At 35.6% G+C, this 20,306-nt stretch overlaps 1 protein-coding gene across 3 annotated transcripts in view; it reads left to right on the top strand.

Moving 5' to 3' along the window:
* Positions 1–20,306, top strand: part of STS (steroid sulfatase) — a 109,001-nt gene that overhangs the window by 17,236 nt on the left and 71,459 nt on the right. For all 3 annotated transcript variants that reach the window (XM_015627786.3, XM_015627776.3, XM_015627792.3), the window contains 4 exons: positions 6,694–6,846; positions 8,550–8,671; positions 11,520–11,642; positions 17,268–17,691. In XM_015627786.3, the coding sequence (XP_015483272.1) occupies positions 6,701–6,846; positions 8,550–8,671; positions 11,520–11,642; positions 17,268–17,691 (815 nt within the window). In that variant the 5' untranslated portion in view covers positions 6,694–6,700. The remainder of the gene's footprint in view (positions 1–6,693; positions 6,847–8,549; positions 8,672–11,519; positions 11,643–17,267; positions 17,692–20,306) is intronic.

Genomic DNA, 20,306 nt, shown 5'->3' with positions numbered 1-20,306 from the left:
ATGGGTTTGCACCATTTGCTGTGGGCCATATAGGTACTTAAATTCTACATGGGTAAAATCATTATTGATTAAATTTAACCTTGTCTTAATTTTTCTGTCTGCTACAATCAGCATTATTGAGTCCTTAAGTGTTATCATAATGAAAGTATAAATAACAAGAGAACTGTATAAAAATAATAACTCTTTGAGAACAAACTAATTCAAATGCCTTTTTTCTTTAAATGAAGCATCATTTTGGAAATAGCATAACATATTGGGTCATTTTATTGATGTGTTACTTGCTAGCCTTATGTAGCAAAGAAAAATTACCTGGCCATTTCCCTGCAATTTTCTCTGGTAAACCATTCTGTCTAGAAGAGCGATTGTAGGTAGAGGAATATGGTTTTATAAAATCCAAAGCTTTGATCTTGACAGACTCCAGAGGATTCCATTAAGTAATTCATGGGAGAGAGGTGGGTTTTGGTTGGGGTTAAGTTGTCTGGGTTTCTTTTCTGTCTGGTTTCATGTTTTCCTCTGATAGACATCCAAAGGCTATAATTTCAGTGAAAAGGGTTTAGAAACTGCTTTCAAATTGAGGGGAAATAAAATTCAGTTAAGTGGTTGGTTGTGCTACTGTCCTTTCAGTGACTTACAGCAGGGCTTAAATACCAACCTTCAGATCTGTACACTATTCCTATGAAGGCACTGTGCTGGTGAAGTTGAGTGTTTTAGTCCAATATGACTTGTAATTTGAACTTCTATTTATTTTGGTTTTTTTTGAAACACTGCAATGAATACGAATGGAAACTCAAGGGAAACTAGTTTGGCTGCAATTAGGCAAAGGTGAAGTTTGTAACTAGTCAGTGAGATGAAGCTGTGATTTCTATGTTGTCCAGTTCAAATGGATGTAACCAAACTGTTAATTTTATGTCTAAGAGTCACAGTCTTGTGGAGCTTTACAGTCCTTATCTGATTGCATACCTCTAAAGTGCAAAATTGTAGGCACGTAAGTTCTTCTGCATGTCCATTTGACACTCTTGAAGAAGGCATTGGCAAAAAGTCATTTCACTCAACATCAGTGTATGTTAAAAAAACCCTGATTCAACATCTTTCGAAACTACTAAGTAAGCTAAATATCATGGCTAAGTTTGGCTAAGCCCTCAAAGTATGTAAGATAGATTTCTAATAATTGTTTTGGATACTTACATCTGGTTTTCAGGAAGTGATGTGGCATAGTCACTACTATTTAATTACTCATTATTGGCTTTTTTTTCTTTTTTATTTTAAAAGATTTTTTGTTCTGAGGTTGGTGTATAACAGGCAAATAAGATTACTACCTGTTTTATCTCAAGAATCTTTCTTATGTTGCTGACCAGAGCCCAAAATCAACATTTTAATGAGCATTTGGCTAACAGATAATATTGTGAAAGAGTGGCAGGGTAAAAATGTATGTGTTCTAATATGTATATCTAATTATATAAGTTTTTTATTACAAATAGAATAATGACGTTAGATAACAAAAGATGATATATTACTCCATTCAGATTATAATTTGCTACTGGAAAGAGTGTTTGTTATTTATTAATACTGCTTTTAAATTCTGTAATTTAGTTGAGACAAAAGTAGAAAAATCTTGAGAGACCATTTAAAAAGAGTACCTAAACTAAACTTAGGTCTGATAGGGGCTCTGTGACTTCATCTCTATTTAATTCAGATTCAATAATTATTTTCAGTTAAGAAATAATTCTTCATTTTAATGTTTTTCCCAGCTTATATTAAGTGAAATTTCTTTCTTGCAATGAGACAACTTTTAGTCAAATAAATACAGATTTTCATATATGTATATAGTTAAGATGCATACTGAAATATAATGAAAAGTTTCAGAAAAGCAGTTATATTACATCAGAGATTCAACAGATATTACCAACTTGTAAGAGAGGAATTAACTGAGAGAATTTAGCAAATCTTAAACTGATACCAGAAAATAATCAATTATATACATAAGATTACATTGCCATTTCTTAAAATTTATAAGTTTACTCTTTTTTTTTTGTTTCTCACTAAGCTGAAGAATTTTCTCTACAGAATCTTATGAAGGGCAGGGTTTTCTCTAGTTTGTTTACACTGTGATTTTTTATGACTTTAGAGAAATTTTTGGAGTTCAAACATTCAGTTAAGCAAGGTAATTTTTTTTCTTTTTTTGCATACTGCTTAAGGATAGCACAGCATTTTTTAATTAGGTCAATATCTTTAAATGTTGTTTATTTCATCAGAAAATACTGTACCTTCAAGGATTAAGTGTATTAAGAATTTTCTCAAAGGGTTCTGTTACATTAAAAGAGTAGTTTACAGATAAATTGCTTAATCAAAGTTAATAAAAAATTCTGAAATGATTCAGTTGGGAAGAGATGTTTGAAAGATCTTCATTTAATTGTTCTTGTAAAGATGCATGTGTTTGTAGTAGTCAGATGATTATCCAGCACACAGCTGGATAAACACATCATGTGACGGGAGAGCAGCTGGCTCATGGGTCAGACACAAAGGGTTACAGTGAACAGTGACATCAGAGTGGTGACCTGTCACCTCTGAGGTTCTACCAGGCTCCATCCTTGGCCCTGTGCTCTTCAGCATCTTCATAAACAATAGAAGATTGAAAAATACACTAAATAAGCTTGCCAATGATGCTAAATTGGGAGGAGCTGTTCACTCTCTTGAAGGCAGAGAAGCCCTGCAGAGATCTCAACAAATTAGAGGACACCAGCTATATGGAGTTCAACAACAACAGGTACCAGATTCTTCACCTGGGGTGGGAAAACCCTGGATGCACAGACAGACTGGGGAAGGAGAGGCTGGAAAGCAGTACCAGGAAAGGGATCTGGGGATCCTGGTCAATGTCAAGTTGAACATGAGCCAGCAGTACCCTGGCAGCCAGGAGGGCCAACCCTGTCCTGGGGGCATCAGGCACATCATGGCCAGTGGGCAAGGGAGGGGATTGTCCTGCTCTGCTCTGCCCTGGGGTGGCCACACTTGCAGTGCTGCGAGCAGTTCTGGGTGCCACACAGTTTGACATTAAACTATTAAAGAGTGTCCAAAGGAGAGCAGCAAAGATGGTGAAGAGCCTTGAGGGGAAGCCTTATGAGGAACAGCTGAGATCACTCGGTTTGTCCATCCTGGAGAAAGGGACACGGAAGGGAAACCTCACGGCAGTTATAACTTCCTCCTGAGGGGAACAGGAGTGTGCACTGATCTCTGTGTGGTGGTCAGTGACAGGACTCAAGAGAATGGTCTGAAGTTGTGTCAGGGGAGGTTTAGGTTGGATATTAGAAAAAGGTTCTTCACCCACAGGGTGGTTGGGCACTGGAACAGGCTCCTCAAGTTGGTGGTCACAGCACCAAGCCTGACAGAGTTCAGGAAGTGTTTGGAAAATACTCCTGGGCATATGGTGTGACTCTTGGGGATGCCCTGTGAAGGGCCAGGAGTTGGACTTTGATAATCCTTTTAACTGTAGTTCCCCAACTTAGAGTATTCTGTAATTCTATAACAGCCATATCTTGAGTCAGTTATCCTGATTTTAAAAAGAAAACAAACAAATAAAAAAAACGACAACTCTTTGACCAGCATTTTTTAATGAAGAAAATTAAAATAAATGTTTGGTGAAATAGTGGATTATATCTGCTTGGGGCTTTTCTTTAATTTATTTTTTCTTACATATTTATACTTTGGGTTTTTTTAATGCTAATAGAAAATATGTATTAGAATTCCAAAAATGCAATTTGGAGATATGTAGAAAAAGTTAGGACATGTATATGCCCAACATGCATGTATGTGCATATTGACAGATCTGTGTTTGTATGCATATCTATATGTTCTATACAATGATTAAAGTATTGTAGGTTGAAATAGGATGCGTGAAATATGAATTCTTGTGTGGATGTGGTTGTAGGAGATTGAGCACCTCTTTAATCTATTCAACTTATCAGCCACCTCAGAAAGGAAGAAGCTACTTCTAGTTGTATTATATCATGGGGAACATGAAGCAGATGTTAAAACTTGCAGTTATGTGCCCTATATGTAAAAAATAAGGAAAAATGTAGCCAGATGAATGTGAAACACAAACCTTTAAAGCTGATGCCTATTGAAGGAACATCTAAAGAGTGTTATGGAAGTAAAAAAATAAAATCAAATATTTTTCAATGCAAAAAACCAAACCAAACAAAAAGTTAATTAATTAGAAATAGATTGTAACAACTCCATGAAGGTCAAAAGATCTATGGAGAGATATTCATTACAATGTTTTCCTCTCCAAAATGCCTTTAATTCTGACTGCCAAAAGCTAAAAGGGTGTGCTAGTAAAATAAATTTTTTTCCAGTTTTTTTGTTTAAATCTTTTCTTAATTTAGATTTTCTCTGGACAGAGAGGAAACATTAGTTAGCTGGAAGCTTCATCTGATTTTGTGTTATCATTTTCGTGTTAGGTCTACACATGCTTGTGTTTCCACCAGGAGATGCCCTGGTGTAATACAGACAGCCCTCAGCATCCTCAAAGCTTCATGCTTCTCACGTCCTTCCCTTTTAGCTCCTTTGAATTTCTTTGCTGTTGTCTGTTCCACTCAATTTCATCCATCTGATTTTTCTTGCTTTCTATGCACGTCCTTTCAAGACACACAAAAATCTGATGCAGAAAGAGTGCACCAGAGAATCATAGTTGTTTGGATTATTTTTTTCCCTGTTGCATTGTTGATTTCACTTCAGGGACATGATATCAGGTGAAGGCAAGTAGCTCAATTTGTGAGAGTATCTACAAATACTCCTTCAGAGTAGAGAAATATCCAGAAGTATTGTATGAGAGACAACCTTCAGTAGCTCTATTTTTGGCTGATTTACAAAATGAGAAATGGAGGTTTTAAATGAGGCTATGTTCTGCAGGCCTTGCAAGCATCCATGCAGCTCCCTACATAATTTCACCAACATATAATGTCCCATTTTTCAACATGCCCATTGCTATTGGCCTTTGAGACCTTTGCAGTCAGAACATAAGAGTAGGAACATAGGATCTGGCAACAGTTCCTGTCCACTTGGGTCAATTTGGGTGTTAACTATTCTCTTGGAAAGTATGGGAAGCAAATCACGTTTATTTATCTTTTCAGGGAAGATCTTATCTTCCCAGGTTCTTTCTAATCAGTTCTCTTCATTGACCATATTCATAACTCTCAGCTCTTTCCTCCCAGACATTTCCAGTTCTCTCTCACCTCTGTTCCTCAGTTTTGTTTTCCTGTTCACTGTCATCTTTTCCAGTTTCTTCATCCTTCTACCATTTCTCCTCATTTCTGCCTGCAATTCTCATTCCAGCTGGTTCTCACCTTCCATTCTTGCTATTAAAGTCAGAGTAAACTCTTCTAGTTCTGCCTATTTTGTCTCCTCTACAAATAATTTTACTCACCTCATTTCACTGTGTATTCATCTCCCTTGATGTCTAGTCTTTTTGTACCAGGTCTTTCAGTTTTGACTTCTTTATCTTCTCACCAGTTACTCCATAACTCATTGATTTACAAGATTTTTCTTTCTTGATCGGCTATCCCCATTCTCTCTGGAAATTATTCTATCTTCTTTTTAGATTCTTTCACATACAAATTTCTACCTTAGTCCTTGGTTTCTTCCGCTTCTTTTCTGAGAATAATGCAAGTGCAGATGTGACTCATGCCTCGCCTGAATTTGAAAAAGGCTGTCTGCATCCAGAAATTATGGGAATCTTACTAAGAGACAGAATAGAGTCCCTGTTCTTTTTGATGCCTGGCACAGTCCATTACAGCCTGAAGGCGCTCAGTTTTAATCAGGGCATGGTCAGTACAGTTTAACACAGAGATATGACAAGTTCTGATTTCGGTAAAACAGCATTCATATCATGTACATCTGCAAATGCTCTGCTTTTACCATAAAAGCATACATTGTATGCTGTATGCTCTAAATACATCCTTCTTCCTGTTTTAAGTTTGATATGACATGAGCATTTCTTATAGAACATTGTAACGTGATATCAATTTTTAATTGATTTTGCTATAGACCCTGGTATTTATAATGTTTGTAAAGAGCCTTTTCTTAAACACTCCTTACAATAATTTCATAGTGCATCTCTTCACCCTCTTTTCCATCATATTTATTCCTTTCCAGAAACTTCAGCTGGACTTTCTTCCTCATTGTTGAAGAGAAATTCAGTCATTTACTTCATTAGTGGAATTGATTAACGTTTTTTTTCTGCAGTGAGCCTTGAAAGTTTTGGTCCTAAATGATTTCACATTCTGTGTTCCTCAAATAACATTTGTAGCTAGAAAAAAGCAAAACAAAAAAACCCAAACAAAAAGACAAACACACACACAAAAAAAAGCCTCAAGCATTGTTAGCTCTTATGATTTATTGCTGAGTAGTGCATGTGTATAAGCAAAATTGCCACTGAGGTTTTATCTAGTTCTTTATTTGTCTTTATTTAAAGGCTACATCTGTGTAAAGGAGTGGAAGTAAAATTTAGTCATGCACTAAAATATGCATTTTTATTTTTAAGAAATATGAGAGAGGAAATGTTTTGAAAAACTTTCAAGAAAAAAGAAAGCCAACTAAAAGTATTCAATCTTTTTTTTTTTTCTTTTACTATGCAAAATGTAATAATAAATTAGATTAACAATCTATTTATTATATTTTCCACCTGTTTTTACACACCAGGAAGAAGATGGGGCTCCTTTTACTTCTAATAATTTGCCAGTGTGCCATAAACAGTATCAAACCACACAGTGTTTCAAAGCCCAATATAATTTTATTGATGGCTGATGATCTTGGTATTGGAGACCTGGGATGTTACGGGAACAGAACCTTAAGGTAGGATGTTAATTCGGGGGAGTCATACCTTTATATTCAGTTTTCAATGGATTTTTAAAATTAAAAATGCCAGAACATTCAGAGGTTTGATTAGGTTTTTTTATGGGCAACCAAAGTTAATAACTTTTCCAGAGATTTGAATATTCAATCCTTATTTTCTTTTTTTGACCAAAGACTTAGCTAATGCGTTTATCCTGCTGAAAAGTTACATTATAAACAGAGGATTGAGCAGCCAACCAAGTAAGGACAGTTCTAGAGAACTAAAGTATAATTGACAATTTTCTTCTATAATATCTGTGACACAAATACTACTATGAATTAAACATATTTTGAAGCACTTACGGTTTGGGACAAGCTTGTGGTTAATTGTAAATAAAGAACTGATATTTGCCCTTAATTTATCATCATACAGTAATCAATGTATTAATTAAAACAAATGTTAATATATTTGAATAACGCTTCAGTGTGCCTGGGGATGTTTCTTGCTACCAGCTTAGATGTGAGGGTTATGTAAAGAGAGCAAGTGATATCTAGCCATTGTGTTTCAGTGGTACAAAGTCTTTAGCAAAATAAGATAAAACATTCAGACTAAAAGCACTGTTCTGTCAAGTGTTAAATGTTCTTGTTCCTGCTGATGTTAGTTAGAAGCAGAATCTTCTCATAACTTAAGAAGAAAAATAAAAATTACAGCTTCTGGTTTTAAACAGAAGAAAATATATACAACACTGATGCTTGGATCACTCCCCTCACAGGCACCAGAAAGACCCCAAGATCTGTATTCTCTGCTGGGAGAATTCAGAATTCAATTTTTGGAATATGATGAATTTTCAGCTTACTGATTGTTATCACTAGGTGACTTCACAGATTGAAAATAATTCCATTGGAAAATTAATGTTTCTGACTTTTCAGACTTAGATGATGGGAGCACTAGTGTGCCTTGAGGTCACGGTCATTAATCTCCAAGGTCAGAGATCTATTAGAGCATGCTGCAGCTGCTGCTGGCCAGTCTGCATTAGTAATTTTTATCTGTAGAACCAAGGACTCAGGATTTCTTCCTGCAGGAACCAATTTTAATCTGCATGATGAGCCAGGTCATAGACAAGTTTCCCATACAGATATGGAAGCTAGGTTGTGCCCCTTGGTCTAATATAGCAGACATAATCATGTCAGACATGTAGATATTGTTAATATAGAACATAACACAGAGTCATAATAATTTGAATCTCTTCTAATAGCACCACACAGCATTATTCCTACCCCAAAAAGATTTTGCTGGGGAGAGACAGAAGAGACACTAAGTGGGAAGTAAGGAAGCACAACCTTTCTCTGGTCTCTCTTGCCCTCATTACTGAAGCAAAAAGGTTGTAAAATTACAGTTTGGTCAAGAAACACATTAAAAATGATTGAAATACTATATGATCAGATGTTGCAGTTTAACAGTGGCCATATAGAATAGAAGAAAGTGGGGAAAAGCTTTTTGCCACAATATTACAGTGTCTCTGTTCAGTATTGACGCCTAATGTAAAAATATTTCATATGACAGTATTTGGAATTTCAACACCACCACACTTTTGATAATTTACATATAGTAAATTTTAACTAGATTTTCATTTAGTTCTTGCCTCAGGTGCCTTGTGCTTACCATGCCCATATCCAAATAATCATCTTTGTGTATTTTTTTTCACCTGCTTGTGTTTTTCCAGAACCCCTAATATTGACAGGCTAGCAGAGGAAGGAGTGACACTTACTCAGCATCTAGCAGCATCCCCACTTTGTACTCCAAGCAGGGCAGCTTTCCTGACAGGGAGATATCCTATAAGATCAGGTAAAATCCCATCACTTTATTTATATATAAATGTCTTATTTACAGTAAACTGTATGCAGGGTTTATTGTCTGGCCTTTCTTGATTTGTTTATCATTACCAGGTTAAGTAATGCTAAACGATCAGTCATTTCAGTGACTGGTCCAGCTCAGCAGAGTTGTTCTACATTTCAAATATTTCATATATATTGGGAAATTTCATATTTCAGAAGAGTTGACACAAAGATAAATTTTTTTTTAGTCAGTAAAGTTTTTTTTGGTTTAAATACTTACAAAGCAAACTGACTGTGGTTATTTAATGCCAACCATGTTCTGGACTGCATCAGGCACAACATCACCAGCCAGGCAAGGGAGGGGATTGTCCTGAGCTGCTCTGTGCTAGGGTGGCCTCACCTCCAGTGCTGTGTGCACCAAACCTGACAGAGTTCAAGAAGTGTTTGGACAATATTCTGGGGCACATGGCATGACTCATGGGCATGTCCTGTGCAGGGCTAGATGTTGAATTCAATGATCCCTGTAGATCCCTTCCAACTAAGCATGTCTTGTGATTCTCTGTGATTCTGTGAAATTTCTCCAGTATTCAAAGATCCCAGGCTCTTTGCCTGTTTCTGTGGTTGCATTCAGGCTGCTCCCACTGCATTGGTGCACAACCCAAGTACTGAACACCACAGAGATGCATCTAGAAAGATTCAGTGGAATAAGCCAGTGTAAATACTTCTTCTCAGACATTTTTACTTGTGCTAAACCTTTTTGTTTAGACAAATTGTTAGGTTTGTGTTTTGGTTTTCTTCTTTTTTCAGGGAGAAGGTAGGGCAGGACAGTTCATTAAGGTACTCAAGTTGCCCCTAAAACTGGAAAGAGAGCAAAAATCTCTCATCTATTTGAAGTGTTATTTTTGTACCATATCTACCCATACACAGTGTTAAGTACCCTGTGAATACATACGTTTAATTTCTCTTATTTTTAAAGTACCTGATCCAAAGCCTATTTGAGTCTATGAAGATCTAGTCTGTTTATTTTAGTGTGCTGGGACTGAGCCTCTCAGTGCTTAGCCATGCAACTTTAACATTCCCTTAACATAATTTTTAGCGAGGATCATTATACATTAATCAGATCACTTGTTCATTAGTGATAAAACATCCTGTCCTTGCTTCTGGGAATGAAAGCAAAGCAAGACTCTGGAGCCTACTTGATACGTTCTTGCTCACTCAAATCAAGTAACAAGCTTCTGCAAAAGTGCCAGCTAAATTGCTGGCAATAAACTTGCTAAATTTTCCATTACATTCATCTGCAAAGGAAAATTTTATATACCTGTTACAGATATATTGCTATTAATATTTACTGTACGTAAAGCCACAGGTCACTTTCCATTATGTTCCTTGTTCTTATTTCTCAAAAATTAGCACTTGAACTATTTTTTTTCTTCACTGATCAGCTCTCAGACATACTTAATAATTTCCATGTAGGTACAAAAATTGAACTTTGTCTTGCTTAAGTTACAAAATTTTGAAAAATGGGTTACTTTCAAATATCAGTGAAGAACTAGTAAAGGCTTTATTGTAGAAGACACTAGAATCATGATGTCGAAAAAATGTTAGAAATATAAAACTCCTGCTAACTGAGCTGATGAAAAGGATTCCAAAATGCCATATTGGATGAGACACAAGCTCAGAAAAAAAGAAATCATGCTTCTGTACTTTCATTCTGATAATTTAATGGAATTGCACTGATTTCACTTACAAGAACTTGAAATATGTAAAAATAAATACAAATAAATAAAATATATATATATATATAAAACTAAAGCTATCTGAAGCGTTGATCAGCAAAACTATCTGGAGTGAAAAACTGAAGTTAGCATTTGAGCTCTCTTTAATAAACCAGCCTAACGAGTCTAACGAGTCTTTTTCTCGTGTAACCACAAGGGATACCTGAGGGAGGATTCTGGTTGTCTACATCAGTCATGTAATTCGGGCACTGTAATCATCCAGTTGCATAATTTAGACTTCCTGAAGATACATCTGCACAGATTTGCATAGATATTCTCTGTTCTTACTGTCTATTTTCAGTGTCAGCTCTCATCTGGAATCCTAGTAATCTAATTTTCATGAACCTGAGCTTTCAAGTTCCTCATCCTGAGAGCAGTTTATAAGCTCATTTGTGTTTCTCAGACTCTTAGTATATAGAACTTACTGTGCCTTATTTAGATGTTTTCTTGTTAGCTGGTACCTGATGCTCCTTTAGTGCACTCACTCTGTGTTTCTTCATGCCACTGGAGCACCCCATCAATGCTGACAGCTCAAGCCACTCTATTTACAGGATCAGATTCTCTCTTGCTCCTTCTGACCTCATGGTATTTTGCATGTCTAGCAGTAAGACTGCCCTATTTCAATATGCCTTCTCTCAAAAAATCTTAAAGGCTTGTAGAAAACCAAATATGAGGACAGAGGAAATTCTCAAAGAAGAACTTGGGAGTCATCTCACTTAGTCTTCATCTTTCTTCCCTCCCTGTGTACAAGAAAAATAAATTATGCAGACTCAAGTTCTTAAAGATTTTTCTATACCTTTGAAAATCTACAGAAGGGGCTGCAGCTGTTTGGTTGATGTCTGGCCCCATGGCTCAGAAATTTTTTTCTCCACATCTCAGTTTCTGGTGTCAATACAGAAAAGACCTGGCTGGGCTAAATGGATAATTGTATCTTCAACTTGCAACTCTTAGTTTTCAGATTCAGTAGTCTGATTGTAATATGCCATTTAAATGATTCTACCTAAGGCAAAAAACTGTGTGCAGAACTAATGAATGGATATTCTTTCAATTATCCTGGTATCATTCATTTTTTGTTGTATTTAGGAATGGCTGCCTTCTCACGAGTTGGTGTCTTCTTATTTTCTGCTTCTTCTGGTGGACTTCCTTCTGAGGAAATAACTTTTTCCAAACTCCTGAAGCAGAGAGGTTATGCAACAGCTCTAATAGGTAAAATTGCAGACATGCTCAGCACTGTTTCTTTCATTTCAATGAAAAGAACATTAGCTTCCCATATCAGCTTTTAAGGGTCTGCATTAAGCTTTTCTCCCCCACAGCATAATAAATTTATTTTTCTGGAACAAAGCTGGGCACATTCCCTTGCCTATGTGAAACACTAGTCAGGTAAGTACGTCTAATTCACTTATGTTTTTATAGTCTCGTTTTGCAAGGTACTGAAGAAACATGGTGACCAAACTGAAAATTAGTCAAACTCTTGAAAAGTTTTCAGTATAAATAGGAGTTTGATCACATCAGAGGGACAATGAGGTATTGATCACAGCGTACAAGTCAGCACTGTGGTGGTTTTCATTTCACCAGTGTTCAAATTCCCATAAAGTAAATAATGTTGTACCTGGGCTACCATCTTAGTCATCAGACAGAAATGGGCATTTCTAGGAAATTTTTCATATACTTTGGTAGATATTTAATATAAAAATGTATTTCTCTCTCATTATAAAGATAGTTCAAATAAATGATCACAGCATAAATATCCAGTGATGGGCAAAAGGAATCATACAAGATTAATATTAAATAGAATTGCAATTAATATCATAAAGGTACAACATTAAAGATTTCTGAAATTTTTTATTAATTTGGCCACTGACTTATTCCACGCTGCTTATATTTTAGAAGATTTTTGTGAAGTCCAACTTATATTACATAATGTGTTTCTATACTGGAATTGCCAGGGAATAGCTCTGCAGAGAGCATCATACTAGAATATTACTAAATGAATTTAGATGAAGGAGGCATCCAATTTGTTTCTTAAATGAAACAGAGACTTGCAATTTTGAGAGTAATTTTTGTTTAAAAAAAACCAGGCTGTTTAGCAAGACTTACAATTCACTCCACTGTTCAAAAAATGTCTGTATAACATAGATAAACCAATGTCAGTGTTCTAACTAAAAATCCTACTTAGCTGTACCCCAGTCTTATAAGGCATAAAATACCATGATGTCCTGAAAGAATGAAAATAGGAAACCAGAAATTCTTATCAGAAGTTCATTTAGTGTAGGTGTATTGAAACCATAGTACAAAAACTCCTTTCATAATTTGTCATGTTCCTTATGGACTTAATTCCTATTTCTCCATATTCAGTTAAAGACTGGGTTTTTTCTGTTTGCAGCAAGCACAGTAATGCAACTCATTTTCTGGGGCTGACCTAGTTAATGTTCTTTTTTTAACTACTTTTGCTGTAACATGACAGCTTGCTACTTAGATCTCCAGGAGTTATCTCCATGATATTTAATGAACAATTCTTCCAAGTGGCCTGAATGAGACCATAAAATGTAATATTACCATATCCTTAGAGTATAATGAAGGTTTCCAAAAATCAATAAGTGCATTAAAATTAGGGATAAAGCATATGTAAATGACAGAAATAAAAATTACATAGATTTGAAGCCTAGATAGGCAGTCTGATTCACAACCAGTCCATTCTCTGTTTTTTCTGTTATTCTTATCACATCATATTGTTCTAGGTCAAGGAGTCTTTGCTTGGTTCAGTCTAACTCAGCAGTTCCCAAAGAGTTAATTGTCAAATTCTTTACCAGTGATGAATTGGCATAAGTGTAATTTGAAGCCTTTCTTTTCCTCAAGCCTGTAGTGTCTTTTCTATTTTTTTGCCAATCTCCTCTCTAAGGACATTGTTTTTCTTCCCTAGGTACATTTTTGGGGTTTTTTTAAAATTTTCACCTTTGAATATATGCTTCCTTTTGTTTGATATGGCTCAAAATATATTTTAGCTATAAATCTACTTTATGTATTCACTTTTCTACCTCATTGTTTTCTCCTGTGATATAAAGAAGGTGACAACCAATAGATCTGTCAGGAAAGCACACAATCAGATCTGCAACAAAATCAAATTCTATCAAAAAAAGCAGATATATAGAACATATAATATTTCACCAGTGGGAAGAAGTTCTGATATTTTGTTGGAAATAGCTATTCATAGTGCAAAAATTCTCCTTAAATTGGATAAATAGTATTTTAATTACTGCTATATTCAATTACAGTTGAGTAAAGGTTAATTTTTCCTTAGTATTGCTATTCAGCCAGTTGTCCAGCATCCAGAGAAGTTTAAAATCCACCTATGTAGCTTATCTTTAAAGCTAAAAAGCTAAAACACTAATTGATAACTGGTACTTATTTCTTTCAGAATGAAGTATTGTAATGTTTGGGCATATCACGGTAGTAAGGTGTCCAATTCAAGGTTGACTGAGTTTATGGAGTGGAATTAATACAACAGTTATTCATAAGACAGCTTAAAATAATGCTAATACCATATGCACATACATATAATTTTTGCTATGTACTTCAAGTAAATATATTTCCTTAAGAAGATAAAATATTTCTGTTAGCATCCTGCTCCACATCTTGTATCTTGCCATTTATCTGAAAAGCACAAAATCATTCCAAAAGAACTCATCATATGTCATCATATAAAAATCAATCTTCATATTGCTCCCTTTACCACTATCTGAGGGACAAATACAGGGGAAACATGTGAATTCTGTAGTGTCCTCTGGATTCTGAAAAATGGAGTTTCAAGTGAAGTTTCTTGGCTGAGTTGGGTTTGCCCCTCACTTCTACTTGCCTTTCATTGCATTGCTTTTACTCTGCAGAAATCTTAATTGTGGCTGACAGAGAGGGAAAGAAGCCTAGGTCTCAAATTATTACGCTACTCATAATTTACAATTAGCAGCATAAATTTCACTCAAAAGCTTGGTAGAATCTGGTGAAATGCTGATGATGCTTGTGTGAAGTGTCCATTCTATGAAGCATCACTTGGCAAAGAGATGAGAGCATTTTGCATTGCTCTCAGATTCAGAAGAGCCCCAGAATCTAAAGCACATTACAGTAATCTGTTCAAGCACTAGCTCAAGGCAGGGGTTATTGTCACAAGGAATAAAACAAAACATGTATTGTGGACCCAGTCATCACTTGCTTTTTCAGAGCAGTTAAGGATCTATCAAAACCTTCTACCTGCCCAGCCATTTGAGAATGGCAATTGTGTCATTCCGTCACAGCTGCCGATATAATTTCAACTGCGGCTTCTGTTGCTTCTCCTGCTAACCTGATCTCTGCCTTGTTTGGCTTAAGTTGCTTCTCAACAAATCTTTTTCTGAGGCCCAAGTTTGTCTTGACATTGAACAATTTGTTGTGCTTGCTAAAGCCCTTTCGATAAAAATAGGACCTATATTTCCTCCTGTCCTAATTTGTTATTGCAAGGTTTTTCTATCCTGGGTTGTAGTGGAGATCCAGTTAAAAAAACCACTCCATGTAATAATAAGTGACCTTGAAAGTATACTTAATTTTTTTGACTTTCTGTGTCATATTTTCTTACATTATAGGTGCTTTGAGATTAAGGTATAATAGTAAAAAAAATTCAAATGAAAGCCTTAGGATCATTTATGTTCATGATTATAAGCCTCTGCCTTTAAATCACTTATCTAAGTTGATGGCAGTTGTTTCATGCTCACTTTGTTATACATCTGGCTTTATGATTATTCCATTAAGACACTCATCCAAACCTAAAAAAAAAAAAAAAATTGAAGCATTTCTTTTCAAAAATCTGCATCTTTGAGTGCTTGGAATGAAAATCTTAGTTCCAGCCTTACCTAGCCCTTTATATCACCACTATAATGTCTGAATTTCAGTACAATGGTGTATATTGCTTGTTTTTTTAATTGACCACAGTAATTTTCACTGGGCCATGTCAAAAGAAGTGACCAGAACCATTCTGGTCACAAAAAACAGAATACCACCTCAGGTGAGGGACCATCTGACAGCGAAAAGTGCTGATGGAATGAGAAAGGTATAGAGGCCTTCATTTCACAGGCAAATAAGCACACCTGAAAATGTTTTATACCTACTTTGATGATATACAGACATTATTTTTAACTTAAGACCATCAAGAGACATATGAGAACTCGACTCAACTAAGCACTCAGATTCAAGATTTCTGCTTTTTCTCCACCTTTGCTGACAGATGAACTTAGGCATATGACATTCTTATCCCGTACCTCAGTTCTGTTACTTGTGGAAGAGAAGTAAGAACACCCAGCTAATTGGCGAAATTTAAGGGAAGCACAACTGATCCCCACATTCACCCTCTTTGGTAGTGCAGTACCTGCATTTATCACAGCTGAAGGAAAAAGTGCAGGATGAATATGCTGTTCTGGAGACACAGGAAAAGATGTTCAGGACTGTTTGCATCAGGACTTTCTTACAGATGCGTAAAAGCTGGAAGTTGGGAAAAGGGGAAAATTCTGTATATGCTATTTTTTTCAGTTTTTAATTTACTGCCATGTTTATTCTGATGTCCCTAAAACGAATATTTCAAATTTCTTTGCACTAGGTTAGGGGAATGAAGTCTTACTGGGTTTGAAGGTTTTCTTTTTTATTTCTTTTCTGATCACAGCCCCTGAATTATGCTGGCCATGTTTAGGTGTTTGATTCAGAAAAATAAATAAATTTTGGCCCAGCAGTATATAATGTCATCTGTTTTGTCAAGGCCAGCGTGGCTTTTTTTTTCTTTTTTTTTTATCAGCAATTTCTTGCTGAGAGCAAAGAGCATAGCTCTGTTCATAATCTATCTCAATAAGCTTAACTGAATTTGAATTTTTTTATAATTATGCATTTTGATTCAAATAACAGCTACCAATTAGGTCTGTTGTGCTAAGCAATGCATAAGCATATGGTAAGAGGATGTACCTGAGTCATAGAACAAATTATCTAGACACTTACCATAATCAGCATGAATATAGATTATATTAGTATAATGCAAATCAGGTTCAGTGGTTTCTTGTGTCAGACAGTGTCCAACATTGTCACAGAATTAGAGTGATTTCCTAGCGGGATAAAATGCTGTGAGAGATAGTATTTGACAGAAATTTACTTGTTACTGTTGTTTTTTATTTATATATATGAAATATATAAATACAAAATAATCAGCCTCACTGTACGTATGTGTATTTTGAGGGATACTAGCAATTCTGGAGATTTTGCAATCATTTAATAAATGCTTTAATAATTTCCATATTCTTGATTTATTTTCTATTTGTTACTGGTTTTTTCTTCTTATTTTGTCCTTTTTTTTTTTAAACAAGTCAAATTATTTGCCAGAAAAATTTCAGAAAAGATGTTTTGTAAATCCATATTGGTTCTTCCTCTTCAATCAGTAGCTGCTACAAATTATTATTTTTTATGACAACTTCACATGCACAAAAGCTTAATTTCCAAAGTTAACTGTCTGTTAGTGCTCTGTTGCTCTTCAATGACCAGCTAGCCTACTCAAAATTTAATGCTCTTCAGCATTAATATATTCATCATAGCCATGCCAAACTATTTCTAACTAAGATGAAGAGGCAGACATAAAAAAAAAATTAAAAAAAAAACCTTTGATGAAGGCATAAAGAAATTTTAAATAGAAAATAAGGATCCACACAATAAATGCTGGGAGCATGGTGATATCAGTCAGATAGTGATGGTTTTGTGTTTGAAATAATGCATATTAAGAGTAAGTTTGATGATTTAACTACAAAAACACTCCCTGTCCTTCTCTCATTGTAGGAAAGTGGCATCTTGGGATGAACTGTGAAAGCAGTAATGACTTCTGTCACCACCCCCTCAGTCATGGATTTGATTACTTTTATGGCCTTCCCGTGACCAATTTGAGAGATTGCAAACCTGGCCAAGGCAGCGTATTTTTAAAGGGGGTTCAGAAACACCTTGTCATCCCAATCCAAATCACTGGAATTGCCATTGTGTCTTTGGCAATAGTGCAGTATATTGGCCTTCTCAAAGTACCCTTCCAAGCATTGGGTTACTTCTTGTTAATAATCACAATTTCACTTGTGATTTTGATTTTTTTCTTCTATCATTTTCGACACCTAAACTGCTTTTTAATGAGGGACCATCAGATTATCCAGCAGCCACTGTCCTATGAGAACCTTACTAAGAGGCTGACAAAAGAAGCCGTGCAGTTTATTGGAAGGTAGGTTTCTAACTGTGTGTAAATTAATGTTGGCATTTTATAATGACAGTGCTTCTGAAAATTAGAAAAACATGTGAGCTGGTGGGCACAAGGAATATGTCATTATATATGATCATAATATTTTTTCCTTTAAAAGATGACCGAAGTTAGTATTTTTGGTAGGAATGACTGTTTGATTTCCTCCTATCAGATATGTAATTAATTTCTCTATAAAAAGGGAAACCTTTAATTCTTAAGAATTTCACATAACTTAAAATATGAAAAATCTTCTGTGCTGTGACTTTGTTTTTTGAAAGCACAATTCAGAGTCATAATCCATGACTTTTCTGGAATGGGGAAATGTTCTTCATTGCTGAGTTGATGCATCCATTGAAAGGCATTCATATGGCAAATTTTTCAAGATATTGGCACTTTAGATGACTCCACTTTTATGACAGTAATTTTGAAAAGATTTGATTTTCAGAAATTAGGGTGCTAGCTTCTGCACCTGGGACAGACCCCAGGCACCAAGACAGGCACTGGGAATGACCTGCTGGAAAGCAGCTCTATGGAGAAGAACCTGGGGGTCCTGGTTGACAAGTTGTCCCTGAGCCAGCCATGTCCTTATGACCAAGAAGGCAAATGGGATCCTGGGAGGGATTAGGGAGAGCATTGCCACCAGGTAGAGGGAGGTGACCCCTTGCTCTGCCCTGGTGAGGCACATCTGAAGTGTTGTGTCCAGTTCTGGGCTCCTCAGGACAGAGGAGACAGAGCCCCTTGAGCAGGTGCAGCAGAGGGCAATAACGTTGAGTAAGGGACTGAAGCATCTCTTATAAGGAAAGGCTGAAGTAGCTGGGCCTGTTCAACCTCAAAAAGAGACAACTGAGAGAGAACCTTGTCACTGTTCATAAGTATCTGCAGGGAGGGTTTCAAGAGGATGGAACTCTGCTCAGTAATGCCAAGCAAGGACAAGAAGCAATTGGTAGAAACTGATGCACAGGAAATTCTGCCTGATTATGAGGAAGAAATTCTTTACTGTGTGGGTGACAGTGCTCTGGAACAGTTAACCAGAGAGGTTTTGGAGTCTCCCTTGGTGGAGATATTTAAGAACTGTCTAGACATAATCCTGTGCCATGTGCTCTGGGATGACCCTGAGGGAGGCTGGACCAGATGATCCCACTGTTGTCCCTTCCGACTTTACCCATGCTGTGATTCTGTGAAACAAACGGGTGTTTTGAAAACAATGTTTTTAATAGCCATTGTATTGGGCCACCTAAACATTGGGTTTACAAAACCATCCTAAGTCATTGTTCATTTTTGCTCACTCATTTTTGCTCTATTTGACACCAAAGGGCTCTTAATGGGATTAAGTGAAAAAAGTGTACATTTGTATATTCTAAAATAGAAATCTATATATTTGGAGAAAAAAAAAATAAATCAGTTTAACTTCTGGAAAAAAATATGTGAATGTATTTTTCTCCACCACTTTTGACACAAGTTGCAGCATTTTAAAAAATATTAAATCAAGGTAAAATCATATTCTAAGATATAGAATTACTGTTAGGCTGAACTTCTACATCCCTGAATTACTGTTCTTTAAAACATGTTGCATTAGTTTCTGTGAATGCATGCATATGGTGTCATTGCTGGATAAAAACATGTACCAAGAATGTGCAGCTAAATTTTCTGGACTTAATAACTGTACTGAACAGCTGCCTCTAGCAGATAGCAAGAAAAAATATTTATCTAAAATCTCAATCTCATACTGCAATTTTTTAATAATTTCTATCCTTTGATATCTATTCTATGAATACATGATGTCACTGTTTCTACACATTAGACTGAAAAAAATGGTTTTTATAAAGAATTTCCTTAAATAAGTAAGTGTTCCCAACAATCAACATTCTCATAAGTATTTATAAATTAACTGAATCGTCTGTATTTCCTCTTGGATGGGGATAGATATAAAGATGCCCTCTCATATACATTGTAACTAATTTAACAGTGAAGTACTTTGTTATTACAAACACACAAACACACAAACAAATACAGTTGAAAATTGTTGAGAGATTACTTAGTGACCAAGTATATGGTGATTTCAAATGACTCTCAAGTATGTTAACTATACGTTGGTATATTCTTCCATTGTTTATAAGTATATAAAGCATCTGTAGAGGTACTGTTTTTGGTATCTATGAATGTTTCACTGATTTCAATGCCATGACAATAAAATGGTTGCACCAAAGTAGGTGACTTCAAGATGGAAATCAATGGTAGAAAACTGGTAACTCTTTTAACTGTATTATATGTGTAATGTGCACATATGTTACTGTGTAGATTAGTGTTGTTGTTAAACCCCAGTGTTTACAGCTGACAAAATAATTTATCATCTAAGTCAGCATAGCTTTGTTGACCCATCTGGAGATAAGTGGCTTTACATCATTTTAGACACTTGGCCCCAAATATCAGTGTAGTTTTCAGACAACAGTGATGTTAAATTGAAGTCAAGGTTAATAGCACATATTCATAATTTACTACAAAATTAGTTACAGGAGTGCTGCAATTACAGTGAGAATTATAACCCAGACTCTTCATAGTCAATGTTGCATTAGAGAATAACCAAACATATTAAAATA

Source organism: Parus major, chromosome 1, assembly GCF_001522545.3.
Source record: "Parus major isolate Abel chromosome 1, Parus_major1.1, whole genome shotgun sequence".
NCBI lineage: Eukaryota > Metazoa > Chordata > Aves > Passeriformes > Paridae > Parus > Parus major.
This window is presented reverse-complemented; position numbering and strand designations above follow the sequence as displayed.